We start from the raw sequence: 17763 nt of genomic DNA on the forward strand, positions 1-17763 counted from the left end.
TCTAGAGACAGAGGTAGGCAGACCTCTCTGAGTTCAAGACCAGGCTAGACTACATAACAAGTTTCAGGGTAGCCAATACTTTATCAGGAAGAGACTCCTTCTTACAAAAATAACCACAAAAGCAAAACCAATTATTTGGGCAAGCAAGCTGGCTTAGAGGATAGAGGCTCTCACTGCACAACCCTGGCAACCCAAGACCTGAGTGAGATACCCAGAAGGCACCAAAGGCGGAAGGAGGAACCCAAGACCGAAAGGTTCTCTCCAACCTCCACACACGCCAGGTCATGTGCATACACACACCTACATAACAACAGGATTTATTTTTAAAGGCACCATGGATCGCACCTACCCAAAAACTCCCCTCAGCATTCCCCTTATCCACATACGATAAAACCTACCTCTTCTGGATGTCATATGCACACATGATCTGGACCCCCTACCTCTTCACACCACATACTCCGTATAGCTTACTATGCCTCCATGGGAAGGGGAGGCTTGGAATGAATGTTTGCTTTTCAAATATCCCAAATCCATTCAGTCTAAGGATCATGGTCCTGGAAGATCTTCCCTGACTCCTCAGATCTGGTTATCTGGCCCCTGACTTTTCAGATCTCAATCTAGGGGTTACACCTTCACCAGTCACCTAATCTAGAGAGTCCCCTCTGCACATCACCTGTGGTTCCTCCACATGCTTCATGAGCATGTGTTATGGCTGTCGTCTCTGCACACCCCCCAGAGTCGCCTTGAGAAATTAGAACTGTGGTTCTAATTTTTATGTTCGTCCCTTCATCCCTGAAATATAAAAGTGTGCAGAGGCAAAGCAAATGCTAAATACCATTCTTTATTTCCTGAATAAATGAACAAATAGAATATTAACATGCTACTGGGCTACCTAGGAGACGTTGTCTTTTTTAAAAAGAAAGGTGTCCACAACAGAGCTATGCACTTTTAATAATATGAAGGGAAAGACAAAATAAAAAATACTGCCAGATGCCATTATAGGAAAATATATTTTAGTTTAATGAATTTCAAATCATGAAATATTTATGAACTTTTTTGATACATAGACTCTTACAGGAAATCTTCCACAGAAGCCAAAGCTCTAAATAATTTAGTCACAAAAGAAAGAGAGCAATGTTTTTCGTACCTCTGGTGAGCCTGTGGCTCACAAGGCCCTTGGCCGGCTTCAGCGGACAGGCATCCTCACTGGGACAGAAAAACAGGTAGCAGTTGGGCTGTCTGTCCGTCTTCCGGGTGTCGAAGATCATCAAATTACATGACTTGTCCCCTGCAATGAAAGACTTGTAAGCACCATTTTGAAATAGAACTTTCTAGAGTAGGGCAAGATGGAGGAGCTGTAAATACTCTGTATTTACTGCCGAGTACCTCTGTTCACGTTGCTTCTTTGCTGACTCCTCGGATAATTTCCTTTCCCTGAGTTTAGTGAAACTTGATTGGCTCTAGAAACCTGAGTTAAAAAAATCTTAGCAAAGACCTTTTTTTCAACTTAAAATTGTATTATTATCTGTTTTATGCATATGGGTGTTTTGCCTGCATGCTTATCTGTGTACCATGTGAATGCAGTGCTTGCAGAAGCCAGAAGAGGGCATCAGATCTAGAACTGGTGTTAACAGATGGTTCGCCATGTGCTCCTCTGGAAAATCAGCCAGGGTTCTTAGCCACCGAGCCATCTCTTCACCTCCCCAGACCGATTTTTAGCAACACATTTAGGTCTCCAGAGATAAATCTTCCAGTTGTTATCTTTAAGGAGCTAGAGGTTCGAATCGTAGCACCTACATGACACTCCCAGTTATCTGTAAGTCCAGATCTAGAGGATCTGACGTTGTCTTCTGGCCTCCTCAGGTACCTAGCACACATATGATAAACACACATATATGCAGGCAAACCACCCAGACACATAAAATAAAAATAAATCTGAAAAAAAAAATGGCAACAAAAGACATGTTTTAGCTAGGTATAGTGGTATAGTCCCGTAATCCTCAGGACTCAGGAGGTAGAGACTAAAGAAGCAGGAGTTCAAGGCCATCCTCAGCTACTTACTAAGTTTGAGGCCAGTCTGGCTATAAGAGGTTCTATGTAAAAATACCAAACTCAGTTCACCCGAGGCAACCTGCTCTTGCTTTTCTGACAGGGTGATACCTGCAGCAGCATTGGTGAAGGTTAATGTCACTGTCAACTTGGTAGGTTTGAGAGGCGCACAGGAGTCAGTGAAGCTCCCTCCTGGGTGTGTCCTTCCAGGAAGGATTAACTCAGTGGGGAAGACCTGTCTTAACTGGGAGTGACATTGTCCCTTAGACTGGGAACAAGAACAAGGAAGAACTAAAAGTGGGGATGGGGTGGGGGTGGAGGGTGGGGTGGGGAGGAGGAAGCTAGCTGGGCAGGTGGCCCCATCTGTAATCTCAGCACGTAGAGGCCAAGGCAGGAGGGTCAGGAGTTCAGGGTCATCACTGCTACACAATAAATTCAAGGCTAATGAGGGCTATATAATACCCTGCCCGAAACAAAAGCAGAGCACAGTTAGTTATACATCTCAAGTTCAAAGGCAGTCTAGTCTGTACAGTGAAGCACTGTCTCAACAAACAAACAAACAAACAAACAAGCAAAACCCTAAAAACCCCAATTCATATAAGACAGAAATATGATCTGTGAGGAGTGAGTGCTGGATGTTTTCTGGCAACACCAAAAAACCAGACATTTGTCCTCATTGCCAAGAACGAAGGGTTTCCTACTTTATTTGACAGTGAAAGTACTTACAGCATTGCCACCCATGGATCTCAGTTCACAGATCTTAGACTTTCACCTCATTTATTCAGCAGCTAAGACTGCGGTTTTAAAGTACCTTGGTAATCTGACAATCGCCATAGACTGTAGGAAAATGCACACTAACACAAAGACACAAAATCTTGCCTGTGACTGGGGGTTTATGGGACCTACCACTTTATCTAAGAGCCTAAAAGAAGACCATGCTAGTTCCCTTCTCCCACCGCTATGACCAAATAACTGATGTAAACAATCCAGGGGAGGAAAGCTCTGTCTGAGCCCACAGAGACAGAAGCCTCACTCTGGGTGGACATCCAGGGTGGTATCGCGATTCTCCTGACGGCTGGGATGTCGGAAATGTGTGTCCACCTCTATTTCACTCAGTGGTTATCGCAACGATTTTAAGGTCAGTGCTTTAACCAATCTTCCAGCTATCGAAGCTTCTTGTAGCTGCTTGTATCACGAATGCTAATTATGTTCCCCCAAAAAACTGTTTACATGAGAGGGTCTGCTTGTAGCTTCTGGGAACCTGCCCCCAGCTGGTTAATAAAGATGGCGGCAGCCAATAGCTAGGGAGGACAGACAGGCGGGATTTTAGGATTCCCTGGGCTTGGGACAGGGAGGAGAGGAAGAAGGGATCCACCATGCTTTAAGAGTGTAGAGAGAGGAGAGACACGGAGGCCGCCTTGGGGTAGAGAAGGAAGGAGAGTGCCCTGGGCTCTGGACCAAGAAAGTGAGGCCCAGAGGGCTGCACAAATGGGTCTGAAGCGGCCAAGATGGAACATAGAAATTAGTAAATAATAACTCAGAATTATCGGCGGGGGTGGGGGTAGATTCTAGCAACACAGAGGCTATACAGTCACCCAGCTATTGGTCTGCTTTAGGCATATTTAAATATAAAGACTGTACATGTGTCTTTCATTCGGGACCATAAACCATTGAGGTAGGTAGCAACCTCGCACCACAATTTATTAATAAATATTAATTAAACAGCTTCTATGTGGACATTTACAGAAAAAAAAGTAGGAATTTAAGTTAAATCACTATGCTTCTATAGACCACAGCACCACAAAGCATACTGCTCAATTTGAGGTCGTCAAAGGGCTACTTCCTATGGGTATCCACTATAGGGTCTTCTCCAGCACCAGCTCTCCAAACCCCTGACAATAGCTGGATATCCTGCAAGTCAGTCCAACCCACTTCTGAGTCTAACCTGCTGGGTTTAGCACCAGGCTCCACGGGCTTTAGGGTTCCATCCTGCAAGCCTCCTGTCCTCTCAGAAGCCAGTGGCAGGTGGCAGGTGGCAGGTCTAGGGTGACCTGAACTCTGACTGAACAACAAATTCAGAGGTTGCCACAACCCTGCCCCTTCAATCTGATAATTTGCTAGTATGACCCACAGAACTCAAGGAATCATTATATTTACAATTACAGTATAAGATGAAGGACACAAATGATTTGTTTTTGCACATGTGCTGGCTATCAAATCCAGGGCCTTCCTTGTATAAAACATAAAGGATACAGTTGGATGAAGGGAGGGAGACATGAGGAAAGGTCTAGAAGGGTCATGAGTGCAGAGGCTTCTGTTCTCATGGAACTGGGGTATGCTACCTTCCTACCACACAAATACATTCACCCACCTACCTTAGAAGCTCCCCAAATGTCACCCTTTAGGGATCTATATGACAGCTCTACTGTGTAGGTCTAATCAATTTAAGTCAGTGGCTCTTTGGTTCAATTTACTTTCTCCCTGGAGACTAGGGCACAGGGCTGAATGTTCCAAGCTTCTGACCAAGGTTTGCTCTTTCTGATGACCAGTAACATCTAGAACAATCTATGGAACTGTTAGGTAGACTCAGTTAGCACAAGTGAGTTAGAGTTGAGTCAGACTTACAAAAATGAGACTTGCTCCGGTCACTCACACATTCTGAGAGTTTAGGAGCTCTGTGCCACAAACACAGGACAGCCTAGGTATGTTATCCCAGATACTCAGAAGGCCGTTGTAGGAGAATCACATGGACAAGGCGTGGGTGGACTATAGAATAGGTTTTAAGGCAGCCTGACAATTTAGTGAGACCCTGTCTCAATTAAAAAGTTAAAAGAGCAGAGCTGGAGAGCTGGAGAGAGAGTTCGTGGTTCAGAGCACTTGCTGCTTTTACAAAGAACTCTGGTTCCCAGCACTCAAACGGCAGCTTATCTGTAGCAGTTTCAGGGGATCTGACTCCCTCTTCTGGCTTCCACTGGTATTGCACACATATGATACAAATAACACACCTTCAGGCAAATACTCATACACATAAAATAAAAACAAATCTTTTTTTTTTTAAGTTAAAAGAAGGCTGGGGGAAAGAGCTGAGTGGGAGAACTCTTACTGAGAATACTTGTTCATCTGAGGAGATAAAAGCAACATTTACACAAGGACCTGAGACAAAGGCTATGTATAAAAACCTTATGCCACAGCATCACAGACAGAGAAGTTCAAGAGCAGAAACCGCCTCAGTGTCTCACCCAGTGCTGTTGCATGCTTCCTGATGGAGATGTCTTTCCGTCCTATGTACTAACTCTAGCACTCAGCCCAGGTGTGGCATACTCAAGAAAGTTAACATTGTTTCATGTGGAGAATTCACACAGAGTCATGAGCAAAACTGAAACATCCAGTTCTACTTAAAGACATGCTTCTCTGTTCAGTCTGCAGATTCGAAGCCTGGAAGAAGGCATTGGTTTAAAATCCATGAACTTGGGTTTTCTTCGGTGTCACAAAAATGTATCAGACTAAATAACTCCCCCTTCTGACCAGTAAGAATGAATGAGCAGCTGTGTAAGCCTGCGATCTGAGTTTCATCCCTGAACCAATCTAAGAGATATACCAACACACTTATCAGCAACTTTAATACAGCTCTAGGGCAGGATGGTGGGATGTACTTGTGGACTCTTCCCCAGCCACTGCCTTGCTTGTCTTTCTGCTCCACAGAGAACCACTGGTGCAAACTAACCAGACACACCCTCCAATCACCACCGTCACAAAACAGGCCACAGCAGGCTGAGCTACCTACCTGCTATGTCTTGTGTTGAACAGCAGGCACCAATGCAGTCTTCCTGAGTTGCCGTGTGTATGGGCTCATTGCCTCTGATGCCTTTCGAAAGCGAAGACTGGATATCAATGACAACATCCTCTAGACTCTTGGTGAGGCAGTTCTGACCAGCAGACAGCCTTAGTGTCAGGACGAAAATTACCACCAATGTGTAAGGCAAGTTCTCTCTCTTGAAGAGCATTCTGAACTGTTGTTTCATCTTGGTCTCTCTTTAAAAGACCAAGGATGGGCCTTTCTGGTCAAGGATGGCCCTTCTGGTCTCAGTTTACTTCAGGAAGATTTACAGATTGCTTTTACTCTAGGGAAAAAAAAAAGAATAAGAGAAAAAGAGGAAGAATTCCTTATCAGTGACCCTTGGGAAGCTGAAGCAGGAAGATCACCAGGAGTTCAAGGTCCACCTGGGCTACATAGTGTGAGCTATAGGCCAGCCTGGGCTACATAGTGAGTTCCAGGCCAACTTGGGCTACAGTGTGAGACAAGTCAGCAGATAAGAGCACTTGCCAAGTTTGGATTCTAACATACTTTTTTTATGGTTCACAAACTGCCTATAACTTCAACTGTAAGGGTCCCACGCCTTCTTCTGACCTCTGTATAGGTACTGGCACAATATACACAGACACACACACACACACACACACACACACACACACACACCAAAACATTGCTTGAAAAACATAATAAGCAACAATAATAAATAAAATACCTATGAAGAAGTATAAATGGAAGTCCTGCTTGTCTGTGAGTTCAGGAATCCTTCATCATCTTGCCCTTCCTAACCAGGAGGAGAAATGCCATAAAACTGTTGGCACCATCACTGAAGCAAGGCTGGGAGCTGAGCATGTGGCCCTCCTCAGTAATAGCAATTAATATTTAAAGCCATCTGGGAGAGGCGGGAAACTGACCGTGCTAAGCAGCTCACACACGGTCGGCTCACGAATCCTTATACCAGCCCTGCCGAACATTGCTTCTCTGTAAATACCAAATGAGAGGCAAGTCTAATGGTTGATTTCTAGGAACTGGTCAGTTAGCATGGGGAACATTCTGGCTCTGATAAGGGTGAGTTTAGGAGTAATTATCTTTTTTTTTTTTTTTTTGATAACCCCCTCAACACGAAAGTTAGCTACATGAGTGATGCATGCTTGTAACCAAACAAGAAAAAGATACAACTCTAGAAGAATCAGACTTTGTCGAGTACCTGGTTCCTGAAGGAAAAAACAGTGTTAAATTGCCAAAGCCATACCTCACCCACCCTTATATTTCCATAATACATATTTTTGGCTTAATGCTGAATTGCTGCTGCTGCCTGCCTGCCTGCCTTCTTTTCTACGTTCCTTGCTTCATTCCTTTTTATCTGGAAGCAAGGTCTTACTATGAAGACCAGGTTGGCCTGGAACTCAGAGAGATCAGCATGCCTCCTGTCCACTAAGTTCTGGAATTAAAACAGCATGCCACCACAGCTAGCCGTGTGTGTGTGTGTGTGTGTGTGTGTGTGTGTGTGTGTGTGTGTGTGTTATGTGCATGTGTATGGGTGAGCAGATGCGGTCGGGGGAGGTTATGGGACCTTGCTGGAGGAAGTACATCATTAGAGGTGAGCTTTGACAATTTACATCTTTGTTCTATTTCTTACTTCATCTTTCTCCCCACCTTTTTCTGCCCCCTCCCCGATTTTCTCTCTGTTTATTATGTGTAGATAAAGATGTAACCAACCAGCTTCCTCAGCAGCTCTTTCATCATCTCCTGAGGCAGGGTGTTTTAATCGAACCCAGAGCTTGCCGATACAGCTAGTCTTCCTAGCCAGCTTACTCCAGGGATCCCGCCTGTGCCTTTCAAAGGCTGCTCATCCTTCCCAGCGGTTGTGCGGGTTGGGAATCGAAGCTCCAGTTTTCATGTTTGCCTGGCAAGTGCTGAACCATCACTCCAACCACAGAAAATCATTTGTAAAACAGCTGCCGGGTAAACGCCTGCCATCCAAACTATAACAAGAATTATTAACAGTAAGAGAAAAACTAAAAAACAGAGCCAGGTATGGTAGTATATACCCTTAATTTCAGTACCAGGTGGCAGAGGCAGGCAGACGTCTATGAGTGTGAAACCAGGCTAACCTATATACTGAGTTCTAGGCCACCCAGGGACTGCATCCTGGGACAGTGTACAAAAACTAAAAAAGCCCAAGGGAAAAAAAAAAAAAAACAGAAACAACCTCCCCCCCAAAAAAAACCCTAAAAAATGGGCAAAAGAGTCAAGTAGTTGTGTCACCAATAATATGTGTGCATATACATGCATTTATGTATGTATGTATATATATATATATATATATATATATATATATATATATATAAAGACAAGCATACTAAAATGCTCAACATTGTATTATCATGGAACTGTAATTTTAATCAGCACTGAGACACCACTACAAACCTATTAGAAAGAGGCAGTGCCAAATGCTGACTAGGATGTGGACCAGCAGAAACTCCCATTCCTTGTTGGTAGGAATGCAAACTGGTATGGCCACTCTGGTCGAAGTGTGACTGTGCCTTACAAAGCATAAAGGTCATAGACTTCAGCAAACCGTCCTACGTGTACTTACCCAAATGCATTACAAATGGTGTCTAGAGCCTGGAGAGATAGCTCAGCTACTAGGAGCGGATACCGAGTTGTCAAATTCCAACTCCAAAGGATCTGACAACCTCTTCTGGCCTCTTCAGGCACTGTAGGCTCATGACCTCCACCCCCATGCACATACGCTTAAAATAAAAATTTTGAAAAGCTTGTTTCTACACACACACACACACACACACACACACACACACAATCTGTGTGGAAATGTCTATAGTAACATTCTTCAAAATTGCTCAGCACTAGAAACAACCAAGATGGCCTTCCATAGGTGAAGAAATAAATAAAACATATTATATATTTAAATGTCCTTCAGCAATAAAAGGAAATGAAAGCCGGTTGGTGGTGGTGCACACCTTTAATCCCAGAGGCAGGTGGATCTCTTTGAGTTTAAGGCTAACCTGGTCTAGAGGAAGTTCCAGGACAGCCAGGACTACACAGAGAAACTCTGTCTTGAAAAAGTAAAAAATAAATAAATAGGGCTGGAGAGATGGCTCAGTGGTTAAGAGCACCGACTGCTCTTCCAAAGGTCCTGAGTTCAATTCCCAGCAACCACATGGTGGCTCACAACCATCTGTAATGGGGTCTGGTGCCTCTTCTGGTGTCTGAAGAGAGTAATGGTGGTGTACTCATATATATGAAATAAATAAATAAATCTTAAAAAAATAAAACCTCTTTAAAAATAATTAATTAATTAATTAAAAGAAAAAAGAAAAAAAGGAAGGAAGGAAGAAAGGAAGGAATAAAAAAAGAAAGGGAATTATTAAGCAACAGAAAGATAAGGAAAATCTTCAATAGTATATTGCTAGTAAAAGCAGCTAGTATGAACAGGTTTGACTCTGAGTTTGACTGTAAATATCTCCTGATACTCTGGAAAAAACCAAACCAAATATCAGACCTGGGGAGAAATGGCTTTGATGTTAAGAGCATTGGCTCTTCTTCCAGAGGACACAGGTTCTAGTACCAGCACTCAAAAGGTAGTTTATGAGGAACTGCACCTCCAGTCCCAGGAGATTTGATGGCCTCTTCTGGCCTCCTCAGGAAGTGTATTCAGGTGGTGCAGAGACATACATGCAAGCAAAATAACCATAAACATAAAATAAGGATTATTTTATTTTATTTTGAGACATAGTCTCTCTACATAACCCTGGCTGTCCTGGAACTTACAAGGTAGACCAGACTGGCCCCAAACTCACTGAGATCTGCCTGCCTCTGCCTCCCAAGTGCTAGAATTAAAGGTATGTACTAACTAACTTTGCAAAAAAGAATTTATTTATTTATTTATTTATTTATTTTGGTTTTTTGAGACAGGGTTTCTCTGATTAGTCCTTGCTGTCCTGGAACCCACTCTGTAGACCAGGCTGGTCTCGAACTCAGAAATCCATCTGCCTCTCCCTCCCAAGTGCTGGGATTAAAGGCATGCGCCACCATAGTCTGGCCAAAAAAGAATTTTTAAAACCTTAAAAAACATATCAGAGCTTGCCAATCTGGGAAGAGGGATAGACAGGTGGAATATAGAAGATCCTTTCAGCTGTGAAACTATTCTGTAAAATGCTATAGCGGCTATCTATTACGACTCCCCTGAACTATAAAACATGCCAAGCGAACCCTGTGTGAATAATGAACTTCAGTTGGTAAATGAGGTTACCATACAAAGCCAGTCTATGGAAATAGAACACAAGTTAATACTTCCCTTGTAATTACAGCTTCTATGTACAATAAAATGGGAAGATGTGTCATTTTCACATGCCAGTCTATGTACTTTATAGAGACCATGACCTTAAAGCCTCACAAGAAATCTGGGATAGCCCAACCTAGGCTTTAGGTTAGCCTGAGCTACTAGTGAACTTCAGGCCAGCCTAGAATACAGTGAGACTTTTACTCAAACACACACACACACACACACACAGAGAGAGAGAGAGAGAGAGAGAGAGAGAGAGAGAGAGAGAGAAACCTAATGAGAGAGCCCATTTTTAATCCTACCTCCAGTTAAAACAACAAAGCAATTGTGTACTATAAGTGCACTTCTTTATTAACAGTAAAAATGAGTGGAGTATCAAGTTTTGAAGCAGTGCTGAATATAATCCTTTGAGAGTTTTGTAATGAATAACACCTATGAAAACTATCTGTGGGTTCTAGTGGTGGCAAATCACAGTCACTGCTAACTACTATGGCCCTGCCTACATTCTTCTTGACGGAAACACTGCTTTTTCAGTTAGAGGAAAAGGAAATAATAAATTTTCCCAGAGTTCACAGACTTCCTGAATTTTATCCATGGAGCCTTGAGAGGGGAAAGGGAAGGGAGGAGAGTCTGATACAGTCTGTCCTCCGGCACTTGCACAGAAATCTGAACTGTGTGAGGAGACTGAGCAGGGGCTGTGCTCTCAGCATCTTTACAGCAACCACTGCGCAGAGAGTACCATCCTTGGAGATGGCTCAGTGCATACCTAACCTGAGCTAGATCCCTGGGAACCACATGGTGGAAGTAGAGAACTGATTCCCACAAGTTGTCCTTGGACCTACATATATGCACCAGAATATAAACACATGTGTTTATATGTGCACACACAAATACATGTATTTTTTTAAATCTTAAAACAAAACAAAGAAAAGAAAAGTAATCCCAGCACTTGGGAGGGAGAGGTAAGCAGATTTCTGTGAGTTCAAGGCCAGCTTGGTCTACAGAGCTCATTCCAGGACAGCCAGAACTACACAGAGAAATCCTGTCTTGAAAGGCCAAAACTTCCCAGCACTTGAGAGGCAGAGGCAGGCAGATTTCTGAGTTCGAGGCCAGCCTGGTCTACAGAGTGAGTTCCAGGACAGCCAGGACTACACAGAGAAACCCTGTCTGGAAAAACCAAGAAAGAAAGAAAGAAAGAAAGAAAGAAAGAAAGAAAGAAAGAAAGAAAGAAAGAAAGAAAGAAAGAAAGAAAGAAAGAAAGGGAAAGGAAAGGAAAGGAAAGGAAAGGAAAGGAAAGGAAAGGAAAGGAAAGGAAAGGAAAGGAAAGGAAAGGAAAGGAAGGTCAAAACCGAATCAACCCCAAAAAGGTATAGATATGGTGGCACACACATCTTTAACTCCAGCACTAGGGATGCAGAGGCAGGCAGATCTTGTGAGTTTGAGCCCAGCCTAATCTATGTAATGAGTTCCAGGCTAGCCAGGGCTACACAGCGAAACACAATTAATTAACAAATAGTTTCACTAAAGATATCCAACAGCTCTTAGGTTACTTATATCTTCCGGCTTTTTTGAACCCCGATTAAGAGTTACATATTAGCACAGTCGTAGAGCCATTAGCCAATGCAGTTATCTAATCCACTATTACTTGGGGCTTAAGGTGTGAAAAGGCGATAGGAGACATAGAGGGAAGAGAGCTTAGTGAGTCACTCAAACTTAACTTGTATGTAACTATTTCAGTTGTTGAGAATCATCTACATCATACTATCAAGATGTCAGTAACTGTCCTCTCCCCTGCTCGCTCTCTCTCTGTCTCTCTCTCTCTGTCTCTCTCTGTCTCTCTCTGTCTGTCTCTCTCTCTCTCTCTCTCTCTCTCTCTCTCTCTCTCTCTCTCACACACACACACACACACACACACACACACACACACACCTACTTTTACAGAGTATCACACAGCAGGTTGAGGAAGGAAAAGGGCAGACAAAGCATAGGAGAAAACATGGGAACTTTTCCCTTCCTTTGAGCAACTGCTTGCTGCTCCCTGAATGCTTTAGCCTCCGGCTGGAGCTTGTGCCATTTATAGCAGGTGCTTTCAAGCCCGCCTGACCATCTGCTTTGGGATACCGCGGTGACACGACTATCCAGGCCAGCGCCCCTTTGCCCTAGTCTGGTCCCTGGGGTCCCTTCAGGGTAGTTGCTGGAGCTGGGCCCGGGAAAGGAACGGAGCTGTTCTCAGCAGGGGTCGACTCTACCCAAGGCCAGCCAGGGAGGAAAGAGATGCCTTTACCTGCAAGGGAGAGACCCCTGTGGCCTCCTGTGGCGCTCGGACTCAAGGACAACTTAAGTCGCTTTTGCAAAGAACCGACGAAACAGCCCAAGGCTCTGGGGAGGATCGCAGGGGATGCTCCGCAGCTCCCGCACAAGTCCCGCAGATTTTGTCGTGACTAAGTTCCTGCTTCCGTCGCAGCGACTGAAAGTTTGCACGGGGGAAGGGCGCGTCCCTGCCCTGCAACCCGGAGCTGCTTCCCAGGCAACATCCAGCCTGACCGCCCCAGCCGGGACCTGCGAGCTCAGACGCCAGATCCTCAGTACTCAGGACACTGAGAGCCACTAGAGGGGGAGGGTCGACTCTTGGGGTCACCAAGAGCCTGAAAGTTCGCTGCTCAGCCGCGGGGAGGCCCTGAAGAACAAACGCACAGGTGCCGATGGGGAGGTCACTCACCCAGGTGTACTCCCGCTCCACACCGGGTCACAATCTTCTTGTCCCCTCGCTTCACAAACAACCACAGCAAGCAGCAATCGCTGCTTTGTTTGTTTGCTTGTTTGTTTGTTTGTTTTCAGACGGTATCTGAAGGCCTCGCCAGCTTGGAATTCTTTGTGTTTGCAAGAATGACCTTCAACTCCTGATCCTCTATCTCCAAAGTGCAGGTGTTACAGGGGTACACCACCACATTCCGTCTAAGGACACCTTCTTGGTCAAAGTTCACAGAACATCCTAATTTGGGCATAATTAGGAGAATCTATTTCCACAAGAAACAGGAGAACGAGAAGGGCTCAATCACCACTGGCAGTTCTTTAGCTAACTCTGTAAGGCATTTGGCATTTTCTGGGATGTACTGGGTTGTTGTTGCTATGGTTGTTTATTTTGTTTTGTTTTGTTTTGTTGCTACTTTGAGACAGGTTCACACCAGTCTGGCCTCCAACTCTATATGTATCTATCTGAGTATGAACTTTTAAGTCCTGGTCTTCCTGCCTCTACCCTCCAAGTGCAGGGTTTTACAAGTCTTGATTTGTTTATGAGTATGGATAATAATGATTAAAGCAGTGCCGGCTGTCGCAGTTGTTAAAATGACATCTCTAAACACTTAGCACAGTACTCTGGCGTTATAGTGGTTTAAAAGTATTTAACAAAAATGTGCTTGTTGCCAAAGAAGCAGAAAATGAGGCCAGACAATAAAGGTAGCTCTAACTGCTCAGCTCACTCCTGCTTGCATATAACCCCGAACAAGGAAAACCTCCTTAAGAGACTGACGTAATCTGGTGGTCTAACTTTCTACAGCATCTTCACATTGGCTGGGGCTGGCGTGGAAGAGTTTTCAACGTGCCGTGCCGTTATAGATGATTGTCCGGGCCTGTACAGACAACACATAAGCTGGCTTTAACCAATGGCTGCAGGAGATATATGTCGTCAGAGAAAGAGCTCGCAAACAACGGTCCATTGTGTGAAACCAACTCGGGATACGTAGACGGTGACCTACTTTCCAGTTGTAGTAATCTTGCCACAGCTTGGTACCAAAGAGTAGCCAAGGAAAACTAGACTCCAATGTGGATTAATTACTGCGCTGGAGTAGTTTTCTTGAAGCAACAAGACGCCGTGTATGTATATTCTGTCTCTGTAGATGATATGGTGTGTGTGTGTGTGTGTGTGTGTGTGTGTGTGTGTGTGTGTGTGTGATGGGAACTAAGCAGACCTCCACCATTTAGTAATTTCAGGTTGCAGGGTATCTGCACACCTGCCTGTGATCTCTGAACCTAAGATTCGAAAGCAGGAAGATCAGGCCATCCTCGGTTGCATAGACTTCATGTCTCAAACAACAAAGAAATGTCCGTGTTAGCATTCTGCTACAATGGACTTGTTGTATGTCTTCAGTTCCAGCAGTGGACATAGGTCTCTGATGAAAATAGGGACTAAACAAAACTTCCTGAGGCTGGGCCTGGAGGCACAGGTTTGCAACCCTAGCTAAAGGTATGATAGGAAGCTCACACGTTTAGTGGCTATTTTGGCTACAGAGTGAGTTTAAAGCTAAACAATTTAGTGAGAGCCTGTTTCAAAAAAAAAAAAAAAATAGTAAAACCACTAAGAGCTTGAGAAATGGCTACAGGTTCATACCGATCTCTCAGAGAACCCACATCTGGCTCCCAGTACCCACATAAGGCAGCTAACAACTGCCTATTAAACTTTTTTATTGTTTTTTTTCTTTTTTCTTTTAAAAATTTATTTACTTTTTGTATGAGTGCTCTGTTGCATGTACACCTGCAGACCAGAAGAGGGCATCAGATCCCTTCATAGATGGTTGTGAGCCACAATGTGTTGTTGGGAATTGAACTCAGGACCTGTGGAAGAGCAGTGAGTGCCCTTAACCACTGAGCCATCTCTACAGCCCCTGTTGTTGTTGTTGTTGTTGGGTTGTTGTTTTCTTGAGACCGAGTTTCTCTGTATAGCCTTGGCTGTCCTGGAACTCACACTGTAGACCAGGCTGGCATCACACTCAGAGATGCAGAGATTAAACTCAGAGTGGTGGGGTTAAAGGCATGTACCACCACTGCTCAGCTTCTATTAAACATTATTTTTTAAGATTTATTTTGGTAGCCCATGGCCTGATCCCAGAACCACAGAAGCAGAAGCAGGTAGATCTCTGTAAGTTCAAGGCCAGGCTGGTCTACATAGTGAGTTCCAGGACAGACAAAGGTACACAGTGGGACCCTGTCTCAAAAATTAATTTATGTGTATGAATGTTTGTCTGAGTGAATGTCTGTACACCACGTGTGAGCATGCCTAGTGCCCTGGAAGAACAGAGAAAGGTATTGGATCCCCTGGAACTGGAATTACAGTGGTTATGAGCCACCTTCTTGTAGGTAGCTTCCTGAAAACTAGATCTAGGTATTCTGCAAGAATAACAAGTGCTCTTAATCATTGAATAATCTCTTTATATCTTAAAAAAAAAAATAAGAATCAGGGACTGGATATATATATAGCTCAGCAGTTGAGTATTTTCCCAGTATTTTACAAGGCCTTACTTTCAATCTACAGAAGAGTAAAAACTGTGAGAGTAAACATTTCACAACTGTGTTGATAATGAAACAGATGTTTAACTTGCAATCAAATCCACTGCTACCTCATTGCATGATGAGGTTTTGTTATGTTTTTTGGAACAGGGTCTTGTTATAAAGCCAAGCCTAGCTTTGAACTCAAGATCTTTCTTCCTCAGCCTTCTGAGTGCTGGGATAATGTTACACTCTGCACTGCTCGATCCTGGAAACCTGACTAGGGTATCAAGAGAATGAAGAAATGACAACTAAGGCATCTCAGAGGATGGCCCTCCAAGAAGATGTATGTAAGCTAGTTCCAAAAAGGAGAAGGTCAGCTAGCGAAATAAGGAAGAGGAGGAAGAAGAAGAAGAAGAAGAAGAAGAAGAAGAAGAAGAAGAAGAAGAACAACAACAACAACAACAACAACAACAACAACAACAACAAAACCAGAGTAATTGAGAGAGAGGGAAATGATCACTCAGGGATGAGCCCGGATGGCAGGCAAGTTGTCTGTGTACATAAAGTAAGAGAGAATGTTAGACTATATTAGTATCCTGGAAAATTCTCCTGCTTGCTACATGGAGAATGAATGGATTAAAAGAGATGAGATCAGAGGCCTTCTTACTTCCAAGAAATGAAAGAAACCATGGACCTTAAACTGGGCATGGAAATAAGAGAGAAACTAAAGAGACAAGCTCCCCAGGACTCAGGGACTGCTTACATGTACTGGTGAGGCCAAGGAGACCTTTGGATGGGAGACTGGCTGGCTGGGTGTACTGGGTAATAAAAGAAAGAAAGGTCCAGGCTGGGGGAGGCATAAGTATAAAGAAAAGAAAACTTAAGTCTTGGGTATATCACACCTTCTCTGTATGAAACCACTTCACTGGAAAATGAAGAGAGTTGTTTCTGCCGGTGGTGGCGCACGCCTTTATTCCCAGCACTTGGGAGGCAGAGGCAGGGGGACTTCTGAGTTCGGGGCTAGCCTGGTCTACAGTAGACCAGAGTGAGTTCCAGGACAGCCAGGGCTACACAGAGAAACCCTGTCTCGAAAAAACAAAAAATAAAAAACAACAACAACAAAAAAGAAGAGAGTTGTTTCTAAGATAGGCATGGTGGCCCAGCCCTATAATCTTAGGACTTGATAGGCTGAGGTAAGAGAATTGCTGTGAATTTAGGGTGAGCCTGGGCTACAGAGGAAGACACCTATTTCAAACAACAACAACAAAAACCACAGAAAAGAAAAAAAGAAAGTGTTTTTTTATAAGACGTGATAAGAGGCTCATATATATGAATGTGACATCAACATTCAAAGGCTGTTCATACTTGTCACACAGATTGCTACTGTTCATACATGTCACATGTCACACAGATTACTACTCATGTGTAAGTCGTATTGAAAAGCATCAATCACAAGTGGAGAAAACTTATAAACACTCATTTCATTTTGTTTTTTAACTTATTTATTTTGTTTATACGGAGTACACTATTGCTGTCTTCAGACACACCAGAAGAGGGCGTTGGATCCCATTACAGATGGTTGTCAGCCACTAACTGGTTGCTGGGAATTGAACTCAGGACCTCTGGAAGAGCAGTCAGTGCTTTTTGTTGTTGTTGTTTTTTTTTTTTTTAAGATTTATTTATTTTATGTATATGAGTACACTGTAGCTATCTTCATGCACACCAGAAGAGGGCATCGGATCTCATTACAGATGGTTGTGAGTCACCATGTGGTTGCTGGGAATTGAACTCAGGACCTCTGGAAGAGCAGTCAGTGCTCTTAACCACTGAGCCATCTCTCTAGGCCCCTCATTGCATTTTCTAAAAGATGAGGGCTACATCTTGTTGAATCTTTTCTTACCACTAACATGTACCCAGTATTTGACAGACTCCCAGTAAACTTTGAGTCAGCAGATGACGGCATACTAAATTTCGAATTAAATTAAATCCATCCACTTAAAGTGTATACTTCAAAGCCTGGAGAGATGGGTCAGCAGTTATAATTGAGTCTTGTAGAGAACCTGAATTCGGTTCTCACGACCCACATCAGGTGGCTGACAACTGGCTGTAACTCTAGTTCCAAGGGCTCTAATGCTCTTTTCTGGTCTCCACTGGTACTCCAAACCACTCACCCTTGTCTCCTGTTCCAAATAAAGTGACATCTAGAGTTAAAAAAATATTTGAACCTTTCCATCAGGTGTGATGTCTTACATCTTTTAATCCTTGGAGGCAGAAGCAGGCAGATCTCCGAGTTCTATGTCAGCCTGGTCTACAAAGGGAGTTCCAGGAC

At 43.7% G+C, this 17763-nt stretch overlaps 1 protein-coding gene and 1 long non-coding RNA gene across 2 annotated transcripts in view; one reads left to right on the top strand and one right to left on the bottom strand.

Moving 5' to 3' along the window:
* Mansc1 (MANSC domain containing 1) overlaps positions 1-13376 on the bottom strand; it is a 20283-nt gene extending 6907 nt beyond the window's left edge. Inside the window, exons 1-3 of the mRNA XM_034512041.2 lie at positions 12454-13376; positions 5834-6170; positions 1148-1288 (exon numbers count right to left, since the gene is read on the bottom strand). Coding sequence (XP_034367932.1) covers positions 1148-1288; positions 5834-6071 — 379 coding nt within the window. The 5' untranslated portion in view covers positions 6072-6170; positions 12454-13376. The remainder of the gene's footprint in view (positions 1-1147; positions 1289-5833; positions 6171-12453) is intronic.
* Positions 13121-16726, top strand: LOC143443565 (uncharacterized). Its single transcript, XR_013112681.1, has 2 exons — positions 13121-13253; positions 13726-16726. It is a non-coding gene; the product is annotated as an uncharacterized LOC143443565 (long non-coding RNA).
* The last annotated feature ends 1037 nt before the right edge of the window (positions 16727-17763 follow it).

Source organism: Arvicanthis niloticus, chromosome 9, assembly GCF_011762505.2.
Source record: "Arvicanthis niloticus isolate mArvNil1 chromosome 9, mArvNil1.pat.X, whole genome shotgun sequence".
Taxonomy (NCBI): Eukaryota; Metazoa; Chordata; class Mammalia; order Rodentia; family Muridae; genus Arvicanthis; species Arvicanthis niloticus.